Raw genomic sequence first — 25,160 nt, 5'->3', positions numbered from 1 at the left:
CCCCAGAGATGGGAAGAAGGTGGTTCAAAAATGAGAAGAAGAGGGGCACCTGGGTGGCTCCGTTGGTTCAGTGACCAACTTTTGGTCTCAGCTCAGGTCTTGATCTCCGGGTCATGAGTTCAGGCCCCACATTGGGCTCCACACTGGTTGTGGAGCCTACTTAAAAAAAAAAAAAAAAAAAAAAAAGATGAGAGGAAGAGGGTGCAGCAACAACGGAGGGAAGCAGGGCACCCCAAAGGGAAAGGTTGACCAGAAAAATATTCTATGTGCTGGGAATAATCAGGGAATATTTCAGAGTTGGGGTAGTTAATATTCAATGCTAAATTCTCATCAGACCTGTTAGGTGGGAGACATAAGTCCTTACGTTGTCTCCAAATCACCAGTGAAGTCTGCCCCACGCTCATCCCCATGTGAGTGGTTGCTTTGGGGGAAATCAAAGGAAGAAAGCCTGTTCCTTATTTGGTTGTTGCAGGGAGAAGAGAAGGGCTAAAGCCCCCTGCTGAGAATCCTCAGTGAACATTCTGGGGTCCCCTGAAGAATTCAAGGTGGGAAAGAAGGCTGATGCCTTACCCGTGAGGGATTTGACACACACACAGCCCCATGGTGACATCTGGGTGACATTTCAATGAGCTTTCTATGGCATGTATTGTTGAACGCCTAGAACCAATCCCAACATTAGCACCGGGAGAGTCCATGACATTTTTATAGAGGATGAACCTAAGCAGTACAGGGACCTGCTGAAGGCCACACAGCAAGTTCTGGGCGAAGTGGAGTGGATTAGCCTTGGAGTCTCTGAATCCCCTGGCCCCCACGAGTGCTCACAGACTCCTGGATACTAGCACTTAGAATGAGCATCTTCTGGGGACGGGGCATGTGGCATGGTGCGATGGGAAATTTTGGAAGACATCACTGGACACAAGACAAGTCACTCTGACTTCCATTCCAGAATCATCTGTGCTGGGTTCCCCACTCTCACCCCGTACCAGAGCCATCCACTGGGCCCCAACCAAAGACAAACAGAGCCCAGAAGCCTTTGTTTTCACATTTAATCAAAGGAAAAGAAAGAAAATCAGTCAGAGCAAAAGCTCAAGAATTGGCTGAGGGAGAGGAGAGGGGAAGGGCAACAGGGCCGGCACTGAGTGTGGGCAGAGTCCTCATTATCCCGAGGTGCCTCAAATACAAGCGTCCAGGGAAGGAGGATAGGGTCAGAGAGGTAATATGGTGGGCACACACCCGTTCCAACCCAGCCGTGGGCCAGGGAGTGAGTGGGGCTTGTGTAGGGGAGGTAGGACGCAGTTGAAGGGATGAAGACAGGAGAGGAGGGGCCCAGCCCTGCCCCCCAGGCATCACTAGAGGTGAAGGTGCCAGAACAGCATCCACACAGGAGATCTGCCCTACAGGGTCAGGTGCCAACTCCTCAGCAAGGTGCGCAGCACCCTAAGCCAGGCTCCCTCCACCTCCATCAGAGGATGCTCTTTCCTTCAGGGGATTTTGGAGGTTAACCAAGGGTAGGGGGGCTGCACCTGCAGATCCTCACTGCTTCTACTCCCAAGTGCCCCAGGTGAGGTGGGAACTGGCAAAGGAAACCACTGCCTCAGGCAGCAGGAGAGCAGCTCTTCCTCCCACTCCTGGGCCCCCTGGGCTGTGGATAAGGGTGATGCAAGGAAGAGCTGGATTGAGGATAAAAAGAACGCTGAGGAAAGGGAAAAGAGGAGTATAAAGGTGACTGCATAGTGGATGCAGAGCTATGCAAATGAGATGGGAGCAGGCTTGACCTTAACATCTCATTTGCATATCCTAGGCCAATGCAAATGAGATCCCTAATATAATAAATATATTTCTAACTTTGTAATAAATATTCTGTTTCTTCTCCCTCCCCTTCCCTAGGAAATGGGCACACAGTGGTTCAGGGGCCAGCTCGGGCTGAACCTGCAGCGAAGACTGATCAGACACTCAGAGAACTGGGAAGGACAGGGGCTGGCTGGTGGGGGGGGGGGGGCGACGGGGTGGTCCCTGCAAGAACAGCTTCAGCCCAGACGAGATCACAGAGAGGGACGAGGGCCAGATGCCTGGGGAAGTCTACGACGGCATTCTTAAAAGGGAGCCTCCTGTCTTACACAGTTGCCCTCCCCGAGGACTCGAGGGTGTCATATAGGATAGGGGGACACTAGGAGATGGGGAGAAAGACATCGGGGGAGGGTCAAGGCTCTGGAATCTGGGATAAGGGTCTCATAAGAAATGGGGACTAACGGGGAACCCCCAAAAAAGGGCCCCAAATAGTGACCTCCAAAGCAAAACTGCCCTTTCCTTCTCTTCTCCCAAAACCAAGACTGACACACACAACACCAACGGTACAAACACAGACCAGGTGCCCCAGCCTGCGGACCCTAAGCTGCGCAGGCAGAAACAGTGTGGATGGCGCCCCCTGGAGTTGTACAACAGGGAGCCGGCTAGAGCACAGATGTCCTCTGCCAAGCCCCTGTTCCATGGCCAGCTCACAGACTCCTCTCTGCACCCATCCTCAGCCCCCCAGGCAGACCTGATGCGAGTGAGCCACCTGGACCCCGCCGGAGAGACCAAGATGGACCGTGGTCCCCAACAGGGAGCCCAGACGTGCCTCCCCCCCCCCACCGCCCCAGGGACCATGGTCAGTAGTCGCAGGCTCCCGGTCACACGGCTCAGCCTTCAGCTCATCCCTCCCTGCGCTGAGCCCCGGCTGGCCCTGCCCTGCGGGGAGCTGAGCAGCCCTGTCAGGGGCACATCAGAGAAGTCCGTGGAGAGACTTCGGCAGTGAAAAGCTGTGCGTGAGGGAAGGACAGGGCGCAGTCCACTTGCGGGACTCCGCCTCATTCCAAGGGAGCTAGGACCGTACTGCCCCCTGGCGGCGGCAGCTGGCTTAAGCTTTGGCTCCCCCAGCCTTCAGGGGGGCCCCAGGCCTGCTCCTGGGCCCCAGGGGTGAGAGGTGGGAGGAGCCCCGGAATGGAGTGGGCGTGGCCAGTCCAAGGGGAAAAGGCGGCTGGAGAGAGGTGGCAGGGGGCCAGTGTACCTACTGGCCACAGGGCCCCAGAGCAGCTTTCCTCTTCTCTGGACTGACCATTATGGAGGTGACTCTGACACACTCCTGGGCACAGCCTGGCCCTCAGAGAGGGACATCTGGTGGCCAGTGGGCATCGGGAGTGGGCAGCACCTGGGCACAGAGGTGCCCCATGAACACCCACCTCCTCGGCAGTGCACACGCCTGTGCTGAAGCCAGATTAGAGCCCGCTAGGAGCCGTCCTCACCCAGGGAGAGCCAGACGGCCAGGGATGAGAGCTAAGGATCAGGGCTGGGGGTCATGGCTGGGGGAGGGGATGGATTCAGGGTTCTGGGTCACAGCCCGGAGGGGTGCGGTCCACATGAACAGTCTCAGTACACCCAGCTGACAGGCACCCACTGGGGCTCTGTCCGCAGCTTCTCCATGGCAGCCTGGAGCTCACGAAAGGTCCTCTCCAGGTTGGTGTTGACCAGGCTGAGGTCGAAGTAGTGCCCGTAGCCCCTCTGGATGCGGCTGCTCTCCTCCACGGTCCTCCTCAGGTCAGCCTCCTGCCGGCATAAGGGGACGTCCTGGCCATCAGTGTCTCCCCCATCACCCCCATCATCAGGGGGAATCTGCAGCCCCCCCATCTATCCCCCTCCCCAGAACCCAGCCATATCAGGTACAGACTCCCTCACTCCATCAGGTACAGGCTCACCCGCAACCCTGGACAGACACATGGGTGAAAGAAGGAAGAAAGGAAATAACTTTAGTGAGTGCCAAGCAGGGCACTAACCGCTTTGCAACCCACATAATCTTCCCTACGTCTCTGCAAGGCGGGACTCATTATTCCCCATTTCCAATAGAGAAAACTGAGGTACAGAGAGGTCGCCCGGCCAGCAGCTGCACAGGGTCTGCCTGACTCCAAAGTCAATGCTCCCTCCACTCTGACCAGGCGCCCTTACCTCCGCAGCCTGAGATACACCTCCCAAGCATGCCGCCAGGAGGGCAATCCGGGGTGCCCCCAGCAACCGCCACCCCTACCTACTCAAAGCTGGCCAGGCAGGGGTGAGAAGGGAACTTTGAATACTGACTTAAATAAGTTCAAGGTGGAAGTTCTAGGGCTGGCCCCACTATGTGCCCAATGGCCCCAGTTGGCTATGTTTGTGACCAGGGGACTTCAACCGGGAGCCCAGCCCAGGCAGCCTTTCCCGGGCCTGAGAACTGAAGTACCAGGTGTGGCCAGCAGATGGACCCCTGAGCTCAGAGTTCTGCAAACCCTACATCTGGAGAAGGCTGCTCCAAGGGGTACCTGGTGGGGAGGTAGGTGCCCTGGGGTTCTGGAACACCTGACTTGAAGCCTCTCCTCCCAGCGCTGCCTCCTCCCTCCAGCCAGCCTTCCAGCCTCCAGCTTCCTCTTTCCCTTCAGCCTTTCCCTCCAGCTGTAAACGCCCTCAGCCCACCTGGCCCATTCTGCCCACAGATCTCCCCCTGGCCCTCTGGACTCCCTTTGGTAAGCACTCTGTCCCCACAGAATGGACGGAGCTGTGGGCCTGGCAAAAGCTCCTGCACCCCAGGCTAGCCGCATCCCTGACTCTGTGAGACTTTGGGCACTTCACTTCCTTGCCCAGACCTCTGTTTCCACACCTATAAAGCAGGAATCACAAGTTCAACCTCACTGAGACCTTGGGTGGGCCCCTCTCCCCTTCCCCAACACCACCTTCTTCCCCTCCTCAGCCCCAGCCTGCCCTCTCTCCCAGGCAGTCACCAGACCCCTTCCACTGCATGTCAGAGCCCTCACCGTGAGCTGCTTGGTGGACACCCCACTCTCCAGGGCAGCCCGGTTCATGGCCCGCAGGGTCTCAAAGTCAGGGGCCTCGATGAACACCACATAAGGGACAAACTCAGCTGTCCTCAGTACTTTCACTGCCTGCAGGAAGAGAAGGGGATGGGGGAGTCTATCCCCCACAGACATCCTAGAAGGTGGGGGGAAGGATAGCTGGGGGGGCAGGTACTTGGAAATGGTGGGGAAATGGTACCTGGGGCCCCAGAACCTGAGTCCTGGGGATGAATGGTGGAGGGACACTGGAGGTGGCTAGAGGAGTGGGGGGCCTGGGAGGCTGAGAAAAAAATTCTAGGTGGGTTGGGTCCCTAGCAGTAGTTGGAGGGTTAGAGGGGGGCTGCTTGGGAGACCAGTGCCTGGAAACATATGGGGAGTGTGGGGGGGGGGGGAGGGTAGCAGAGCGCCCAGAGGGGATATGGGCAGGCTGGGAACAAGCAGGCTGGGGCAGTACCTGGGGGTTGACATCCAGCACGCACACCTTGCCGGCGGCGACCACACCCCGGATGGAGTCGACACGTGTGCCATACAGGTTGCCCTCGTATTCGCCATGTTCCAGGTAGCGCCCCGCGCGGATGTCGGCCTCCATCTCCCCGCGGGACACAAAGCTGTAGCCCTGGCCTTCCCGCTCCGAGTCCTTGGGCCGCCGGGACGTGTCTAGGGGGAAGGAGGGGCTGACTGAGCACAGGCAGGCCGTGTCCCACCTCAGACACGCGTGCACGTGTCCTACAGGGGCCGTGCAGCCCAGCAGGTGCAGCCCCTCTCCACCTTCACAGTACTGCTGCCTTCCCACGTTCCGTGCCCTCACCCTCACCACTGACACACACGGATCCGAGACATCCATATTGAGGGGACCTTCAGAGTCCACTGTTCCAGCCCAGCGCTCACAGATGGGGGGCTGAGGCCCAGAGAGGGTGATGTGCTCCTCAAAGCCACCCACCAAGGTCAAGCAGATCTGGGGTCAGCCCTCAGGTTCCTGCCTCCAGGAACCAGGAGCTCTCACCATCCCTGCTGGTTCTGTCACCACACGCGGGCCTGTTTCACATGGGCTCCCAACTGGGTTTTTAGCAAGTGAAACATGAGAGAAGACGAGGCAAGGCTTGTCCAGCCCACCCAGGCCACAGGTTCAAAGGACAGCTTCCCGAACACTCTCCAGCCTGCAGTTCCCCCATCAGCCGCAGAGGGCGCACCCCCCACACCTCCCCCCAAAGTACCACTTGACTTGATGCCCATGCAGATACCCACTCATCGGATGTGGCCCTGGCCCCCAGGGCAGCCCCGGCTCCTGGCTCCTCCCCCCCAGCAGGGCCCGGCTCCCACTCACAGGGCACTGTGGTGCCGTATCGATCTGGATCCCACATGATGAGCTTGTTCTTCAGGCTGCGCCGGCCCACACCCTGGGCTCCGATCAGCACCAGGGTTTTCCGGCGGAAGGGAGGCATGCGGGCCACCTCCTCATAAATGAGCAGCTCATGGCGGTCAAACTCTGAACACAGGGAGAGGGTACTCATCGGGCTACTCAAGTGGCACGGGCGAGGCCAGGGGCCAAGGATAAGAGGGCTGGGGCCAGGGGCAGCGGAGAGCGAGTAGGCAGGACCTAGGGACAAGACTGCAGCACCAGCACTGGGAGAGCATGCGCACAAGTCACTAGCGGGTGGAGGGAAGGGGCATGCCATGCCGTGTTAGAGGACAAGGAGGGGGCCTCCAACACCCACCTGCATTCTTGGTAGTCAAGTACATCATTCGCTTCTTTTTCTTTCCTGAAAGACTGCCACACAGGGTCCCTGGCCACAGAGAGATGGGCGAGTGAGGCCAGGCAGGCTTGCGTCAGATCCCAGATTAGGCGTTCCATCAGGGGGACCCTCATACCTGAGGTGGGTGTCAGCTCCAGATCCCGTTTGACAAAGGCTTTCCGCTTCTCCTCCAGCAGCTGGCTGGGGATGAGCCCAGCGCTGCCCCCTTCCACATGGCATGCCTGAAATGGGCAGTAGTTGAGGGGTGAATGCCTGAGTGAGAAGGCACCTCCTCAGCCCTCGCCTCCCCCACACCACACCTGGAGGCACCCACCGATTGCTCACCTGCCACCAGTTAGCGTCGTCCTGGTTTACAATCTGCAGTAAGTCCCCCGCATTGAAGCGCAGGCCCGCTTCCTTGCAGGGGATGAGGCTGTCTCTTGCAGGGTCATAGTCAAAGTGGCATTTCACAAATACCTGGCCCGAGGATCACAAAGGGTCAAGGGAAGAAGGGAAGGCTGGAGGGCAGTAGCCTTCTCAGAACAGCCCCCACCCCACTTCCCCCTCCTGAGGGTATGGGGGGTTGTCACACAGGCCACCGTCTTCCCCCTACCCTCACAAAGATGCAAGAGGCCCGGTCATGCCCCTCTCAAGGCACGCTGCCCCAGACCTGCCCAACTGCCTCCTGGTACCAGCCTCCCTTTGCATCTAGAACAAAAGGACTCAGAGTGCTGGGGCCCCTGCTCAGGCCTGGGGCCATGGACCCATCCACTGAGAAGGCGGGATCACTGGGTAAGGGACACAATCCTGACACCTAACGCAGGATCCCTCGGTCCACCCACACCCTCCGCTTGGCACAGGGGGCTCCGGCAGATGCAGGAAAGCCGGTAGGAGAAGGTGGACAGAGCAGCCAGACCCCCCACAGTCCGCCAACCAGGTGGCCTCCGTACCGGACACGCGGCACGCCGACGTTGCGCATGCGCGCACCCAGTACACGTAGGCAGGTGCGGGGGCTGCATGGATATCGGCCCTCATTGCGGTACCCCGGGCCTTAAATGTGCGCATGTCCCTTGCACATGTGTATGAGTGCCCACGACTAGGTCCAATGCACGAGCATGCGGGAGATGGGGGACTCCTACCCCCGGGCCTGTCACCCCGGCGGCAGCCCCTTGGGCCTCGGGCTGGGGTTGGGGGGGAAGCTTGGCGGAGGGACCCACCTGGCGGGGCAGGTGGGGCTCCTGGTAGCTGGGTAGGATCTTGAGGATGACGCTGCCGCTGGCACTGCGCAGGAGCTCCTGCAGCGCGCGGGGGTCACTGCCCACCGGCTGCCCGTTCACCTCCTTGATGATGTCGCCCACATGCAGCAGGCCTTGCTGAGCCACCATGCCCCCGTGCAGAATGCGCGCGATCACCAGTTCGCCGCCCTCCACACGGAACGTCACGCCCTGGGGCGATAGAGGGCGGGTATGATGAGGGCCCAGCTGCTCCAAGCCAGAATCTTCAAATGGGTCTCCTAAGAGACCCTCCATTCCCATCCTCCTGGCACAGTCTGCAGCTCAGATGCACAGTGCCTGTGGTCTCCTGGGGCTGCTTGGGCCCGTCCCGGGGCAAAGCTGGTCCCATCTTCGTCTTCAGCCCTCTCCTGACCAGATTTGGTCCCCGCTGGTTATTCTCAACGCCCCCTCCAGATCCCACCCCCCAGTCCTGCCTGGCGGCCTCACCAGATGCTCTCCAGCAGTCTTGCGGATGCCCACCATGCGCACTGCGTCGGGAGGCACCGGCTGGTTGCTGAAGGTGGGGTCCAGGCCAGGGCTGGGGGGTGGTGTCTCATAGGTCTTTGAGGCCACAGAGTCGTGTGTCTCCAGGAGGGACTGGGGCGGTAATGGAAAAAGGAAGGACCATGAGACAGTGTCCCATGGTCTCCTCCCATCCCGGCGCTAACGTCCTGCCAGCCCCGCTCCCAGCGGCCTGCCCCAGCCCAGGGCCGAAACCTGGAAATGGGGCTCCTGGAGGATGCGGGCCAGCTCTGCGGCGGTGCTGCTCTGCTCCGCCAGCTGGGCCAGGTCCCGGAGGATCTCCTGCACCAGCTCCAGGTTGTTGTCCCGCACAGCCTCCAGCTTGGTCTCCTCCAGCCGCTCATGGGCCTGGTGGGGGCGGAACAGGTGACACCTGAGGCTCCCCAAGAACCCTGGGGTACCGTACACTGTCCCCTACCCGCTCAGATCCCGACTTCAGACCCCACCCTTAGCATTGCTTCTGATACCAGCTTCAGATCCTCACTCACCCAGACACAAGCACCTCACACACCTGCACACACACCTTGTTTCCCCCTTTCTCCCTCCAAACGATGATTAGGACCCAGTTTCCAGAAGGGAGAATACAAAGGACAAACCTGCATTCCCATCCTCTTGTCACAAAGGGCCATTAAAATTATCAAGCTGTCCCCAGCCCCCCAGGACCTTATAAGCATGTGACTTCAAGGACAGCTTCTCCCACCTGACGGCATGGTCTTGGACATCCTGTAGCCCAGGATGAGGAAGCCAGGGAGGTGGAGTAACTTGCTCAAGGTCACAGGGACCCGAACTTGGGTCTCCAGACCTTCAGGCCAGTGCTCCCAGGGAGGGAGGGGACAAGAAATCAGTACAATTGACCCTTGAACCACATGAGGGTTAGACACACCAATCCTGCACCGTCAAAAATCCATATGTAAATTTTGACTCCACAAAAACGTCTACTGTTGACTGAAAGCCTTATGGATAACATAAAAAGCTGGTTGACCATATCTTCTATGTTACATGATTATATACTGTATTCTTACAATAAAGTAAGCTAGGAAAAAAAATGTTAAGAAAATCATAAGGAAGAGAAACATATTTGCAGCACTGAACTTTATTGAGAAAAAGCCACACATAAGTGAACTCACACAGTTCAAACCCATGTTGTTCAAGGGTCAACTGCCCACAGTACCAGAAGAGGGCCCTGTACCTACTTGTTGCTTCACTGACCCTGGGCTCCATGACAAGGTGCTCTGAAAGAAGGGAAAGGCAGCTTTCACCAGTGACCAGCCCAGCAGGGAGAGTCATGTAAGTAAGTAAGGAGTGCCATTTCAGGGATATACATGAAGACTTTTCTCTCTGAGTCATTTGAAAAATAAGTCACCTCACCCCAGAGTAGTTCAGCATACATCACCTAAAAACAAATAGGAGGTCTGCCACATAAACTACAATACCATTATCATACGCAGGAAGTTCAACATTGACACACTGATAGAATATCATCTAATAGACAGTCTCTATTTAAATGTTCACTGTTGTCCCAAAAATATCCCCCTTAGAGATTAGTTTTTGTTTTTTCCCTGATGGACAATCTCATCAAGGACCACATGTTACATTTGGTTGTCACATCGTTTTATTCCCCTTTAATCTAGACCAGATTCCAGTAACTTTTGGTCTTTCACGACATTTTTGAGTTCAGGCAAGTCGTTTGTAAAATGCCCCACAACTGGATTTTCCTGATTGTTTCCCCTTGATTAGACTCAGGTTAATCATTTTGGCAAGAGGTCTACATAAGCGATCTTGTGTCTTTCCCATGCCTCGAGACCCTGTGACTATTCTGTTCCCCCAACAATCTTTCTCTGATGAATTTCGCATTCATTTATGACTCAGTTCTTTTTTTTAAGTGGGGTGGGGGAGAAGGGGCAGAGGGAGAGAGAGAATCACAAGCAGGCTCCCATGCCCAGCACAGAGCTGGACGCGGGACTGGATCTCATGACCCTGAGATCATGACCTGAGCTAAAATCAAGAGTCAGACACTTAACCAACTGAACCACCCAGGTGCCCCCGTCAATTTTTAAAATTGGGGGTTGCAAAATGGTGATTTTCTAACTCCATTTTTCCTTCTACATTTATTAGCTGGCATTCTACTATAAAACAGAGCTTGTTCTTTTCCCCACCCCTCCTCCCTCTCCCCCACACCCCCTCTCTGTATCACTGTGGATTCTTTTTACCCTGTGTTCTAAACCATCACCATCACTATCTTCATTGTCTCAATTTATCCCAAACTTGTGCAGTGGGATCCCCAAACACGCCTGTGTCCTTTTGACATGTTCCCATCAGTCCTTGAGCACCTTCTTCCTTCTGCCACTACTTTCCCTACCCCAGGTCTGGGCTCAGCAATTTCTCCAAGTAACTCAGATTCCTTTTGGCAGGGAATGGTATTTAGAAACCAAGATCTGGGCAGTTGGTGCTCATTGCTTCTGGGGTGTCACTTATAGCCATCAGTCAATACTGATTGTTCCAATTAAAATCTAACTCTGCAAGCAATGTCCACAATAGCCAAGCTGTGGAAAGAGCCAAGATGTCCATCGACAGATGAACGGATAAAGAAGATGTGGCATATATGCACAATGGAATATTATGCAGCCATCAAAAGGAATGAGATCTTGCCATTTGCAACGACGTGGATGGAACTGGAGGGTGTTATGCTGAGTGAAATAAGTCAATCAGAGAAAGACATGTATCATATGACCTCACTGATATGAGGAATTCTTAATCTCAGGAAACAAACTGAGAGTTGCTGGAGTGGTCGGGGGTGGGAGGGATGGGGTGTCTGGGTGATAGACATTGGGGAGGGTATGTGCTATGGTGAGCGCTGTGAATTGTGCAAGATTGTTGAATCACAGATCTGTCCTTCTGAAACAAATAATGCAATATATGTTAAGAAAAAAAGAAGAAGATAGCAGGAGGGGAAGAATGAAGGGGAGTAAGTCGGAGGGGGAGACGACCCATGAGAGACGACGGACTCTGAAAAACAAACTGAGGGTTCTAGAGGGGAGGGGGGTGGGGGGATGGGTTAGCCTGGTGATGGGTAGTAAAGAGGGCACGTTCTGCATGGAGCACTGGGTGTTATGCACATACAATGAATCATGGAACACTACATCCAAAACTAATGATGTAATGTATGGTGATTAACATAACAATAAAAAAATTTTTAAAAATCTAACTCTGCAAGATTTTCCTCATCTTCTCTCATTCTGTATTTGTACCCCCCTTCTCCCTCAGTGATAATTTATTTCCCAAGAACATTAATACATTTATTTATTTGTCCTGTCCTCTATTATTAAAAAATATTTCAAAATTGCTAAACAACCGCTGCTACCTATCACAAACTTCAGTAAAAGTCAAGATTCATCTGCAGTTCTTTTTATCCTCCGAATAGTCTAAAAGCACTTACAGCATTTACGGAAATGTTCAACAACTGTGCTGCCCAATGTGGTAGCCACATGTGGCCACTGAGCAATATGACAACTACGACTGAGAAACTGAACTTTTAATTTTATATCAGCATTTTGGTTTACTTCGGTATTTTCATTTTAAGTATTTAAATAAATACTCACATGTGGCTTGTGGCCACTGTATTAAACAGTACAGCCTTAGAATATATCTCACATAGGGTATACAGTCAGAATATTGTGAGCAAAAGTAACTAGAATTAATTCCCTTTTCTGTATGCTTATGCTAACAATTTAATATGTGGATAGATTCACTTATCTGCACTTAGTTTCAGAGTTCGCTTTTCTCATTCTTTTTAATTTATTTGTATTGTTGGAATATGTACAACATTTACATGGTTCACATTTTAAATCTATACAAAAAGTAAATTGAAGGAAGTCTCCTTTCCATCCTCATATCTTCTACCCTATTCACACCCACACTAGAGGTAATCATTTTCATTAGTTTTGGTTTATTCTGTTTCTTTTCACAAAAATAAGTAAATATTTCTCTTTTTTACATAAAAAATAGAACACAATACACACTCTTTGATTCCTTGGGTTTTTGGTTTATTTGTTTAATTGGCTTGGTTTGTTGTTTGGTTTTTTTACTTAACAATATGCCCTGGAAATCACTCTAAGCTGCTACATGGAGATCTTCCATTATTATTATTATTATTATTATTATTATTATTATATTTTAATTACTACATTTGACTCACTTCATGACTGGAGGGCCATAATTTATTCAACCAATCTCATGGGTATTTACGTTGTTTCTAATATTTTACTATTGCAAATAAAGCTGCAGTGAATAACCTGGTACAGCTGTTGTCTATCTGTAGAGAAGTCTTCCCCGTAAGTTCCTGGATCAAGCAGGAGATACAGGTGTGGTTTTGTTAGATATTGACAACCCCCCTCCATGGGGATTGGGCCGCTTTGTCCTCTCACCAGCATTGGCTGAGAGACTTTCCTGAAGCCTTGCCTGGACCAAGTATACAGCTAGCTAATGGTGCAGCCGGTACTTGAATCCCGATCTGTCAGCTCCTGATCCACAGCCAGAAGCAGACTGCAAAAGCAGAAACACCACAGAGCCATTTCTTAGAGAGCTTTTCCCTCTGCCTTCCCATGCCAACCTCTCTGATCTTGGCAGAAGACAGGGAATTCTCATTTGAAGTCTAGGCTCATAATTAAATAGCTCAAACACTGAAAGGAGTCCCAGAGAATGGTGTGCCAGAGGGTAAAATCACTCTTACATCTGGAACTGACAATGTGATTTGTTTTGGTCAGTGGGACATTAGCAAATGTGATGCAAGCAGAGGCCTGGAAAGTGCTTGGGACTTGGGGCTTGTCCTCCCTTGCTGCTGGGACTGCCTTGGGGAGAACCCTGGGCCCCCTCCTAGAGGACAAGAGAGGATGCCATCCTAGACATTGCAGCCTTCCCAGCTGGGACACCAGTCATGTGAAGGAGAATGTCCTAGGCCACCCTGCCTGAAATGAGCAGCCCAGACCAGAAAAACCACCCAAATGATCAAAAAGATCATGAGAAATGAAACATGGTTGTTTTAAGCCACTAAACTGTGGAATGGTTTGTTACACAGCAGAAGCTGGCTGATACACTGAGCTCCCCACCACTGTAGCTTCCACTTGTCATGTCCCTTGGTCAGAGTCTCTATTTCAGTGACACCCCACCCACGCCATCCTTCATTCTTCTAGGACCCTGTCTTGCTTTGTCAATTGTCTCACCCCAGCCCTATCACAGGAGTGGAGTCTTCCCAGTGAACTCTAGCCCAATGGCCAAGACTGCATTGTAACAATTCCTTATGGTTTGAAAAGCACTTCTGCATCCAAGACTTTCCCCATGCCCACCATGACTCTGAAAGAGAGACATCATTATCCCCACTTTTCAGAAGAAATAACTAAAGGTCAGAGAGGTTGTTAGACAAAATAAAATCACACAGCCAGCCAGTGACTCTTCCATGTTCTTTCTATCTCATCTCATATGGATTAGATCACAGGCCTCCCAGCTGGCAGATGTCCCCACTGGTAACAGTTCACCTGAATTTCTGAATGTCACCTGACTTGGATTGCTCACCTTGGCTTTGCCTATTGTCGGAACACCTGCTGCTGGATCCAAGTCAGCCCTCCCAGATGTCACCCACCTGCTAGCGCTGCCACCTGTCGTCTGAGCCAACCCCCTGGATTTATGATCTGTTGGCCACATTTGACTTCCCTCCAGAGCCTTTACACTCTGGGTTTGTCCCCTCAGGCCCTGCCCCTCCCTGGTCCTATATCTACTCAGCCCAGCCCCTCCCACCCTGTCTGCACAGCCCCAGAGGGGAGAGGCAAGCTCCACTCCACAAGGGTAAGGGAAGGAGATTAATGGCTACCAAGGCAGTTCCAGTTTGACTATTCCTGAGTTTATGGGCCACTTCACCAAAAGAACCAAGTTTTTACAACTGGATCTTTGATCTGAGTACTTTTGTCTGTTAGGTTAGAAATGTATCTCTGTACACATAATCATTAAAATCGATGAGGCGTAAAAAGTAGGTCCCGTTGTCCAAAGCAAGTCATGTGGTCAAGCCCAGATTGAAGAATGGAGAAACTCTACCTTTTGATGAAGGAGTGACAAAGTTCCACTGCAAAGGGGCACACGTACAGGGATGGGAGGGATTCTTATGAGCTCAGAGGGGCGGTTAAGGAGATGCACTTCTTGCTTGTCTCACAGCTCGATGGAGAGAAGTCACAGGGTCCCCCTAGCCCACCAGCCTCTCACTGGGAGTCTCAGTATTGAAGAAAGGTCCGCACCGCCTTCTATTGTGCTTTATGCATCTGGAACCATCCTGGGAATCTCCTGGGAGGCAATTCCGACCAGCTTATCCCCAAGAACAATTCTGGAGAAGGGAGTTTATGTTTACAGTCTGATCTACCTCATCAGTAACTTCTCAGTTAGGCTGTACGGTGAGGTCCCAGCCCAACAGAGTTGGGTTCCCTCCAGAGAACAAACTCTCTGACAGCTCATTCCCACAGCCCCAGCACCACATCTGGTACTCAGTGAGCATGCCATAGATATTCGTCAAATTGAAGATGGATGACTGAGTGAGTGATAGTCATACAGGCAGCAATTCCCTCACTGGAGAGCTGTCGGGTGGATCAGACCAAGACACTGAAGAAGAACACTATCGAGGGCAATCATGCTTTGGAGGGGGCCCTCTAACCCCAAGATTCTGCCATCCTGAAAGCCCCCTCTTTCATTATCTGTCTCACTGTAGAAGCAACTGCTAACGTGACCCAGAGGTGATGTTAAATCCTGCTCCATCCAGAGGTCTAATAAATCCTACTCTGAAATCAGCTTTGGCAGGTTACAGGTGTGAAGGGTCAAAATGTGCATATTCAGCAATGCCACTGCCCAGTGTCCACCCTAGAGAGACTTTCACACATGTGCAGAAGCAGAGGAATTCAAGGACGCTCCCCGCAGCGCCATCCTGAATAGCGGAAAATCAACAACAACGTACCTGTCTCTCAGTAGGAGAACCAACAGACAAATACATCGGGCTCTATTTTGTATACTGGAACACCACACAACAGTTAAAATGAATCTCTCTGGGGCGCCTGGGTGGCTCAGTCAGTTAAGCGTCTGCCCTTGGCTCAGGTCATGATCCCAGGGTCCTGGGATCAAGCCCCGCGTCGGGCTCCCTGCTCAGCAAGGAGTCTGCTTCTCCCTCTCCCTCTGCCACTCCCCCTGCTTGTACTCGCTCTCTCTGTCAAATAAATAGATAAATAATCTTTAAAAAATAAAATAAAATGAATCTATCTGTATCTACATCTATACTTATGTCAATAATCATATTACTTATATGAACTAGAAATCTCACAAACCTAAGCAGCTTGCGCTATCTAATTCCATTAAGGAAAGTTTAAAATCCCATAGGCTAGCGGCAGATTGTGTACATCTAAACACATCCGTAGGCAAGACAGGCAAACATTCAGGGGTAGGACATCATCAACCTCAAGCCAGTGGTCACCTAAGGGGAGGGAAAGCTGGGGAAGTGGGACCAAGGAGGGGCACCAGCTGCATCACACTTCTTCTTTCTTACAAAGACATAGCAAGAACGCAAGACGCTGTGGCCAAGCATCCCCATCCTGGAGGTGATACTCACAGGGCTCTTAGGTTTTTTTCCTACACTGTTTGTATTCATTCATTGAGCAAATATTCCGTGAGCACCTACTGTGTGCAGGGCACTCTTCTCGGCCCCCAGGACACAGACAGACACACCTGCCCTGGTCGAGTTCACACTCTCTTTGTTTGAAACATGCTCGATTCCTTGTTTTTATTTTTAATCCATAAATACAATCCTTGACCACTGAATGGAAGCGTTCTGCCTTTCTCCAATCCCCCCCTCCCACCCCAGTCTGCTCAGTTTTCTCCTACCCAGAACATTCCACTTATACCCTCTGCCATTAGCAGCCTCCCTGGGGCTTCAGCCATTCTACACATGGAACGCTCCCCATGACCTGTGGGACACACAGGTGTCCCCGGGGACACAGCATCCCCGGCGCAGCTCTCTCCCGCCGGTGGGGCCTGTTGGCCCTCCACACCCCATGCTGGAGCCGGCCACAGCCGTCCTGTGACAGAGTCCCGACATCCCTACAGTGTGGAAAAGCTGCCACCTGGCTACCCTCTCCCACTGTCTCATCACCATCATCGCCAACTTCCTGGTCACCCCACCACCATTCCTGGAGACCCTGAGCCTGCCTCGGTCTTCTCCCACCCCGATGCCCACCGTACCCTAGATTCCAACGCCACCCCACATGCAAACCTTCCATTTCTGGGCCTCTTGAACATTGCTGACCACCCTGTCCACCGCAGCCACACCCTAAATTGTCATGTCACCCACCCCCCCACCGAGCTGTCCTCCTTGGAAACCTCCCACCTCCCTCTCTCTGACCTCTGCCTTCTCTTACAGCTCTCCACTCTCTCCCCAAACACTCTGCAACCCCAGAGAGCCCCCAGGCCTTCACCTCCGTTTTCTTCCTGCCTCTCTGTCTCCTCCTGGTCCCCTTCTCTGTCCCTCCCAGTCTGGGCCCCAGAGGTGATACTCTGAGACACCTCCTCTCCCCTGTCCCCTTCACACCAACCCGGCATCTCAGCCTCCACAGCCCACACCCGGCGCAAGACCTGGACCAAAGCCACCCCCCTTTACTCCCGGCATCCCGGGACTAAATCATCCCCACCCCAGAAAGTCAGGCACCTGCCACAGCCAGGCTGGGGCTCTGTCCATCCTGCTCCCTGGTTTTGGTGGGGTCCCTCTCCCCTCCCTTCAGCGATTGGTTGAGTCTTCATTTCCAAATCCACTGGTTCAACCCTGATCCCTAATTTCCAGCAGACAACTGCTCCCCTTCTCTGAAAAATCTGAGCAAGTAGACATGATTCCCTGCAACTCCACTGCCTCTACCCCAGGAAAGGGGGCGCCCTTCTACCCCACTCCCAAGCCCCAACCCTGCCTCTGAGCTGACGGTGGCACCAGCCTCTTACTTCCCCTGTACAGAATCCTGAGTGCCTTGCTACGCCCACCCCTCACCTTCCACACCCAAACACCAAGCATTGCCAATTCACTTCCTAAATACTTCTTTCATCCTCCCCTCCCTCAAGCCCTAGGTTACCACAGGTCTAGTTCAGGGTCATCCCCAATTCTGGCCTTCCCAGCTCCAGCCATGACCCTCCAACCATCCTCCATGTGGCTGCCAGAGGGATGCTCCTAAAACGTCCATGTCCCATCATCACGCCCCTGCTTAAAACCCACGAAAGTTTCCATGTCACTCACAGGACATCACAGGACAAGGCCCAAGCCCCCAGCACAGCCCCCTGTGCCCTCCACAACCTGTGAGCATGTCTGCAGCTTACACTCCCTGTCTCATACCTGAAGCTCCAGCCTCACACCCACACTTACAGTCCCCCCAAGACTTCTGGCTTTTTCTCACCTCTGTTTCTGCTCAAGCTCTTCCCTTGGCCCCAAATGCCCTCCCCCTCCTTCTCAGGCTTCCAGACTCAGCTCAAGCGGCCCTTCTTCCAGGAAGCCTTCCCTGGCTACCCCAGACCAGGTTAGGCATCTGTCCTTTACATTCCTAAAACACCTAGTGCATCTGCCTCTATCATGGCCATTACCAAATTGTTTAATAACTTTCTCTCTTAGTGAGTTTCTCCCCCACCTGAAGCATGGCAGGTGACCTTAAAAAGACATCTGCACAAAATGCCCAAAGGCAGAGGGGACAGGCAGGACGAACTCTTGGAGATTGCAATGCACAGGCACCAGTCCCACCCCCCACCAGCCGCAGTCACACGCATCTTCATGGGCATGTCCACACTCCCACCAGCCAGGCACGGGACAGCCGGCCACCTGCAGTCATGAAGACTCATCACCTGGGCACGGATATTCATGCAGAGCCTCTCCACGGGTATTCTGGGCCACATGCCCCATTCCCAGGCACCCTACCGCCAACACCCCATAAACTCCCTAGGCCAGTGCCCTTGTGCCCACCTCCCTAGAGCACTGTACCTTGGCCAGGGATCTCACTATGGGACTTTCCATAATGCCTCTAAGGAAGATCAGGTCCAGTTCTGCAGCCCCCGTGGCATTGGGGAGCGATCCGAGGTTGTCCAGGACTTGCTGCATGGCTGGGGAGAAGGGGCAGGCAGTGAGACACAGGAGCTAGCTGGGCACAGGAGACCAAAGCACACCAGAGCCATCCCACCCCTCCTACCCCGTGTCCCACAGAAGATGACCCCTCTCCAGCAGCACTTCCCCCCTGCCCAGCACAGGCACTCCCGGCCCCTGAATGTCTGAGGCAGGTGTCTAGGGGTGAGGGAGGGGGACAGTTTCCTCGACCTGTTCTCTAGGCCCTGGGTAATGCCAACCTGGCCAGGTGGGAGGGTCTAGGAAGCAGGAAATGGATTCTGAGGTGGGAGGAAGGGAGAAAGGGAAGCAGTTGTCAGGTTCCAGGTTCTGCCCTGAACTAGAGAGCCACAGACTCCTCGCTTGATCTCTGGATGGACTGAAGTCCCAGGACTCAGCCACCTGCACCTAGGGTGCTCAGGGATAGGAGAGAGAGTACTTGGAGCGTGTCCCTGAGTGTTGTCAAGCAGGCAGCCATGCAGGAGGCCAGAGCCTACACAGGATACCCAGTACAAATAGCACCACTAATTAATTCTGTGCGATTTTCCAAAAGTCATGGTCCCTCATTGGCCTCAGTTTTTCCCTCCTGTAAAATGGGTTAATGGAACTAGACAGGGTCTACAGGCCCTTCAGCTCTGACAGAGAGTGATCTATTATCATTGAGAAGTTAATATAGATCATAGGAAGCCAAAGCTGCAGCCCAGAACATTGACAGGAGCTGGGGAGACAGGCACCCTCGGGTGCTGTGGGCACCAAAGGGCAGAGGTTAGACCAAGTCAGCCCAAGGATCAGCAACCTCTCAGCCTGGCATGGGACATAACCAAGGACATGAGAACACCTGACACTGGGCTACAGCAGTGGCCGCTGAGGTCTGAGGTAGGGCTTGTCTGTACCCACCCACGGAGGTGGGAGCTCCTGGCTGTGGCAGGTTCTGGGGGGAGGAAGGAAGGAGCAGAGTGTGCCCAGCTGGGGGCAGAGATGGGCAGGGGGTATCATTACTCTGCCACCCAGCCACCCACGCCTGCATCTACATAACAGCGCTCAAGCCGTGGAGGGGGCCTGGGTACAGTCCCTGGCTCCTCTCACTACTCTTGTCAGTGCCCCCTCCTCCAGGAGGGAATAGGGATGAGGAGGAGGGGGCACTGAAACTGGAGAAGCAGACATGGCTTAGGGATCCCCTCTTCCCCACCTTCTCCAGAAACAAGATCTAAGCCTGCCCTCTAGACCCCTCCTGCCCAGGCCAGGGCTTGGTATTGATCAGACACCTGCAAGGCCCTTAGTGGCCTCGGAAAGAAGCCGGGGCAGGCACCCTTCCCACTCTGCCAGGGTATCCTGGGATCCACCCTCCCCAGCCATCCTCACCTACAGACTCACAAGCCTGTCAGCCTTGGAGGACAGAGCCCGGGCGGAGTTAGTGCCCCCTTGCCCAGGCCAGCTCCCTTAGGCTCCCGAGGGCCCGCTCCCGGGGCACCCTCTCCAGATGCCCAAACCCCGAGGAAGGACGGTAGATGAAGTGGCCAGTTCCCCCCGCCCCCCGCCCCCCCACCCCACCTTTCCCTACCTTCCCTCCGGAGATCAGCTTCCTCAGAAGAGCCCAGGGATACACCCTCCAGGGAGGCCCCGCTGCCTGGGCTGCCCGCCATGGCTGCCCCCCACCCCCGGCTCCGGGGCTCCTGGAGTAGCCTCCAGACAGCTGCCGCTGCCTTGGCAGCCCGAGGCGGGCAGCGCTCCAGGAGGCGGGACTCGGGGAGCGCCCTCTGCAGGATCAGCCAATAGCAAGGCTCAGTCTCCCTGACCGCCTTGCTGATTGGCCAAAGCCCCGACCGGAGCAGCCGGGTGGGGAGGGGGCGGTACAGGAGCTGAGAGGGGGGCGGTGGGAAAGAGAGTCCCGGTCCTCCCGGGGCCTGATCCCCCCCACCCCGTGTTCGCACCAGCGGGGGTCAGGAGGGGGCGGCTGAGGGGAGGTCTGCGGGGCAGGGGCTTAACCCCTGCTGCCCCTTCAGAACCGAGGCGGTGCTCAGAGACCCCCCCCCCCGTCACAGTCCAGGGGCGGGAAACCCAAGGCGGGGTGGGGTTTTGGCCCCAGCTTGTTCCCGCCCCACCCCTTCTGGAAGTCTCTCCTCTAAAACACGCATGCCACTTCCTCCTCTTGCCCTCGGACCTCTACGTTCCTTCTCCAGGCCCAGTTTCCTTTACAATGCCCTCCTCAGGATCAAAGGAAGCCCCCAAGAATGACTCTCAGTCCTGGGCCAGAAGCAGGGGCACCACTGTGGCACGGGGCAAATACCTCAAGTCCCAAATGTCTCCCCCTACCTGCTAGCCATGGGGGGGCGGAGGTTGGGGAGACAGGGAGGAAAAGGAGGGGAGGGGAGCGGCACCACCCTGGGCTCGGAGGGGTGCCTCACAGTCTGACCCCACATCTCAGCAGCGGCTCCCTCCCCTCCCCCATCTCGCACTAGCTCCTCCCCTTAGGTTGGTTAGGGACGGTGCCTGGCAGGCAAGTCTGGCATCTTGGAAGGGAAAAGGTGAGGGTGCATTCTCACATCAGGGACCGTGGGCAGGAGCAAAGGACTTGGCAGTTACCCCAGCCCAGGGCCTCCATTCCTCTGATACCCTGTACCATGAGGACACCATCAACTGCTGCTGCCTCCAGACAGCCATTCCCTGAGGAGTGACACCAGGTCAAAACGCACCCCTGGTTGCCATGGCAGCAGGAGGGCTTACACACCAGGACATTAACCCAGGGATGCAGGAGAGATTTAAAGGGACAGCTCCACCTCAAAACGGCCCACAACCCAGCCATGATTCAAGAAAAGAGGGAGTCAAGTAAAGAGGGCAGAGAGGGTAGCGCTCCAGGTCTGGAGACTCCTGGGGCAAGTTCTCTGAACACTGTCCATGCTATAGCCCACATATCCTTCAACCTGTCCTCAACCCTCAGGAAAGGGCCCCTGAGGGGTTTACTTCTACTTTACTAGAAGTAGACCTGGGTCTCTCTGCAAGAATACACTCATACCATCTCCCCTCCACAATGACAGTGGCATGTTGACCCATAGGGAAGAGAATTGTTGGCTTCACCCTGCAGATCCCAAGGCTGGAATCTCCCTGGGAAGGGAGCGGGGAGAGGGAGGGTAACCCTGACCTCAGAGGCGGGTGACCCTGACCACAGCTGTCTCTCCTATGGGGCCTGTAGGAAGTGTAATGGCCACCAAATGAGAAGAAGCAGGCCCATCATTAGATTTTTGATGCCAGGAGCCAATCCAGCCTAGGGTGGGAGCAGAGAGGGCCGCCTGCAGGAAGGGCCAAGAGACTCATAGCTTGGGTCGCACATCATCTTTTTACAGAAGAGGAAACTCAGGATCCTAGAGGTTAAGCAGCTAGTTCCTGTCCTCCTTCCTTTGGATATGGGAAGGCAGAAGTAGCCCAGGGCATAACACCCAGGGGCCCCAGGGGTCCTCAGAGTAAGCAGGCCCTGGCCTCCACTCCCTGCCTGGACCCCACTGCACCCCCACCATGCCCCCATCAAGTGGCCTACAGCAGGAAAGTCAAATTCTCCCCCCTCTACACCCCTGCCAGGCACTATTAATGGGTTTACTGGGCAGCCCCAGATAGAGAGGCCTTTAATCACAGGCTCAGAGATGGGCTTAATTAACCCCTAAGCAGCTTACAGTGGGGCCCAGGCAGCCTGGAGCAGAGGAAGAGCCCAGGGGGCTCAGCAGGCTGGACACAACGTGGGGGCACTGAGCCCTCCAAGGCTGCCAAAGCTGGGGGACATTAGTACAGTTCCTCTACTACACGGAGAAAAGGTCTTTCCTGGAGGGCAAGGGTATCACAGTTTAGGGTCTAGCCCACCCACAGCAGCCTTCACTGTCCTGGTTCACTTTCTCAGAGGGGAGGGACAGGAGAGACATACTAACCAAACTGGGAGGCCTGGAATGGCTTGCAGAGGCAGCAGCAGCCTTGGAGCAAGGGAAGGGGCTGCACGGGCAGGAGGCATCCAGGCAGGGGAATGTCAGACAAATCAGAGCAAACCCAGAGCTGATTGCAGTGTGAGGGCCCATAGCCTCTAGCATAGGGATCTGCACCTGGTAGGTCCCTGACAGCACACAGGGTGGAATTCCTGCATTCCCCAGAGTGGAATGCAGATGTTGTGCATAGAGAAGCATTTGTCTATGAGGAACGCCCACAGCTGTCATCAGATTCTCAAAAAGGGATCCAGGACCAAGAAAATTTAAGAACACTTCTCTTGTCCAATCACCTCATCTTACAGATGGGAAAACCTAGGTCCTAAAAAGGACCCAAAGTCACAGGCTAATTGAGGTAATAACCCAGCAGCACAGCATAACTGTGAATACTACTATCAGGAATATTCTTTCCGCCTCATGGCCTTAGAGTTTCACATCAACCTCTTTATAGAAGAGACACAGGCTCCAAGAGGTTAAGAAATTTGCTCCTGAGGCTTCCTAGCTCATCTGGGCGACCCGCTCCCTTGCCCTACAACCTCCCACAGAAGCAAGTGCAGGCTTCCTGAGCTGGCATTCTCCACGCACACAGCCACACGCCCATCTCTGGCACATGCTGCTTTAGTCTACCCATCTGGTGGCCCCAGGCTGTCCTCCACCCCCAAGCCATCCTCCAAGGGCCAGGTCCTAAGGGCCACCTCACCAACCAGCCTGGCCCCAGGCCATTGCCCTCTGGCAATACTGCGGATCATCTCTGGAGCGTACAGGCCTCTGCCCTCCACGGAGATGAGTTGAGCTGTGTCTCTGGCCCCACCCTGGAGCAGGTGCAGCGGGGGCCATAGAAGCTGCCTGCAGGAAAGGCTGAGTAGCAGGATGGAGCAGCGGTGGGGGAAGGGTTATTCTTACAGGTGGCTGCCAGAGTGCCTGATGGCTGCCGCTCTCCCCGCTCAAGTCCCTGCCTGGCACTGCAGGAACCACAGATACAAACGGACATCCTCAGCCCCTTCTTACCAGACTCAGAGTTGGTGGCAGCAACTGGCATGGTGAGGTCTGCAAGGGCCCTGAAATGTCTCTCCTGGAGGAGGGAAGAGAAAAGAATGAGAAAGCACAATGGCAAAGCAATGGGGGAAGGAATTAGGAAGGGCCTCTCCTCAGGATCAGGGCATTCCCCAGAGACTGCATGATCCCACAGTCCTGGGAGGCAGGAAGAGCAGATATTTCATGCCCCTTTCTCCCAGGAGGAGGAGATCGGAGGATCAGAGAGGTTAATTGCTTTGCCCAAGGTCACGAAGCTAATAAAGAGAGCTACATTGAACACCCAGGTTTTATGACTCTTTAAAAAAAAAAATGTGTTTCTGCCTGCCATTTGTCCTTTATTTATTTTGGGGGTGGTAGGAGTCCAGAATTTGAGTCAAAAGCAGGAAAGATGAGCATTCCTAGACTGTAAGCTCCATGAAGTCAAGAACTACATCTGTTTTGCTTCTGGATCCCAACCCTAGCCAGTGTAGATTCTCTACAAACATTTGTCTGTCTGGCTGACAGAAATGAAGTGATACTTTCCCAAGGCCTCCCTGACTTCCTCTTTCTCCCTTTGCCCCTTCTTAGTGCAGAGCTGAGACAAGGAAAGCACGGGGCTCCCTATTCTCCAGGGGAGGGTGCAGGGGGGCACCACTACCCTTCTTCCCCTTGCCTTCCGGGGTACTTACTGCTGGAGAAAACCCTAATTCTCAGTTGCCATGACAACTAGAGGCAGTGGCTCACAGCAGGAGTGAGGGGAGAAGAGGGAAGCAGCTGGCAGCGCCCACTTTAAGACTGAACGCCTGCTGGGCCCCGGGGATAGGGAGCCACAACTTCCCCTCACCCTAAGAAAGGATTCTACCCAGAGGGACCATCACCAGGTTTTAAGAAAACGCTCTCTAGCCCCATCCCTTCCGCCCCCAGGCCAGAGCTGGTCACCTGAGCTTAGGTAGCAGAAATTACAAAGGTTGGGGGATGACTCCCTTTCTTCCTGGGTCGTCCCCTAAAGACGTGGAAGAAAGGAGTTTTCAGGGAAAGAAGGGCACCCCCTGTCAGGCTAGCACCCACGCTGGGAGAAATGCCCAGGATCTCCTGTGCCAAGCCCTGCTGTGTCTATACCTTCCCTCCTCCCCCAGCCAAGGTCCCTACCACCTGGAACCTGGAGCCTTCTCCCGGCTGCTGCTGTTCTCCCTGACAGTTACTGGCAGGGGGGACTCCAGACATCCTCCTTCCTTAGAGACCGGAAGGTGAGAAGAGGCAGGGAGGATCCTGTCCCCTGGAGTCTTGCCCAGCCTGCCTGGGTTTTTCTCTGGGTAATCAGTTCCCACAGCGTCGGCTAGCTCTTCCCCACCCCCACCCCGTCCTCTGGGAGGGCGGGGCCTGGCTTGTGCCCACAGGAGAACGGCAGTGCCAGGCAAGCCAGCCTGGCTACGGGCCAAGGTCCAGGGCCCAGGCTTCTGGGAACGCGCACCTCGGCTTCCAAACGCCCGGGCCTCGGTGTCTTCTCACCCCTACCTCCAGACTATCCACACCACCCAGGGTCAGTTGGTGATGCGGACCAGGCGCGAAAGGGAGAGGTTTCCTCCAACCTCCCAGCCACCCATCCCTCCATTAATACACGTACAAAGAGATGTTGAAGAGAAAGGTCTGACAAA

General features: G+C 54.5%; 1 protein-coding gene across 2 annotated transcripts; it reads right to left on the bottom strand.

Moving 5' to 3' along the window:
• Window positions 1–3,405: 3,405 nt before the first annotated feature.
• Window positions 3,406–23,560, bottom strand: MPP2 (MAGUK p55 scaffold protein 2). 2 transcript variants are annotated; one of them, XM_088028249.1, is made up of 12 exons: window positions 23,500–23,560; window positions 18,413–18,531; window positions 8,578–8,730; window positions 8,308–8,457; window positions 7,804–8,031; window positions 6,932–7,063; window positions 6,723–6,828; window positions 6,569–6,637; window positions 6,178–6,339; window positions 5,308–5,510; window positions 4,815–4,943; window positions 3,406–3,582 (listed from the first exon to the last, which is right to left on the bottom strand). In XM_088028249.1, exons 1-12 carry the CDS (start codon window positions 23,528–23,530, stop codon window positions 3,406–3,408), a joined length of 1,659 nt encoding a protein of 552 aa, XP_087884375.1. In that variant the 5' UTR covers window positions 23,531–23,560. The 2 variants fall into 2 exon arrangements, with proteins under 2 accessions (XP_087884375.1, XP_027948594.1); XM_028092793.2 differs by lacking the exon at window positions 23,500–23,560 and adding an exon at window positions 20,091–20,172.
• Between the last annotated feature and the right edge of the window lie 1,600 nt (window positions 23,561–25,160).

The sequence above is a fragment of the Eumetopias jubatus genome, unplaced genomic scaffold (assembly GCF_037043125.1).
Source record: "Eumetopias jubatus isolate StellerSeaLion01/CBP00866 unplaced genomic scaffold, mEumJub1_p1.0 scaffold_10, whole genome shotgun sequence".
NCBI lineage: Eukaryota > Metazoa > Chordata > Mammalia > Carnivora > Otariidae > Eumetopias > Eumetopias jubatus.
Note: the sequence above shows the minus strand (reverse complement) of the source record. Positions and strands in the feature narration are given on the sequence as shown.

Excerpts from the sequence above, each read along its gene's own strand:
- MPP2 (XM_028092793.2), bottom strand. The coding sequence starts at position 20,172 with ATGGCGGGCAGCCCAGGCAGCGGGGCCTCCCTGGAGGGTGTATCCCTG. Across the intron at positions 6,829-6,931 it reads ACGACGCTAACTGGTGGCAG|GCATGCCATGTGGAAGGGGG; the intron begins GTGAGCAATCGG and ends TGCCCATTTCAG. Across the intron at positions 6,638-6,722 it reads GGAGCTGACACCCACCTCAG|GGACCCTGTGTGGCAGTCTT; the intron begins GTATGAGGGTCC and ends CTCTGTGGCCAG.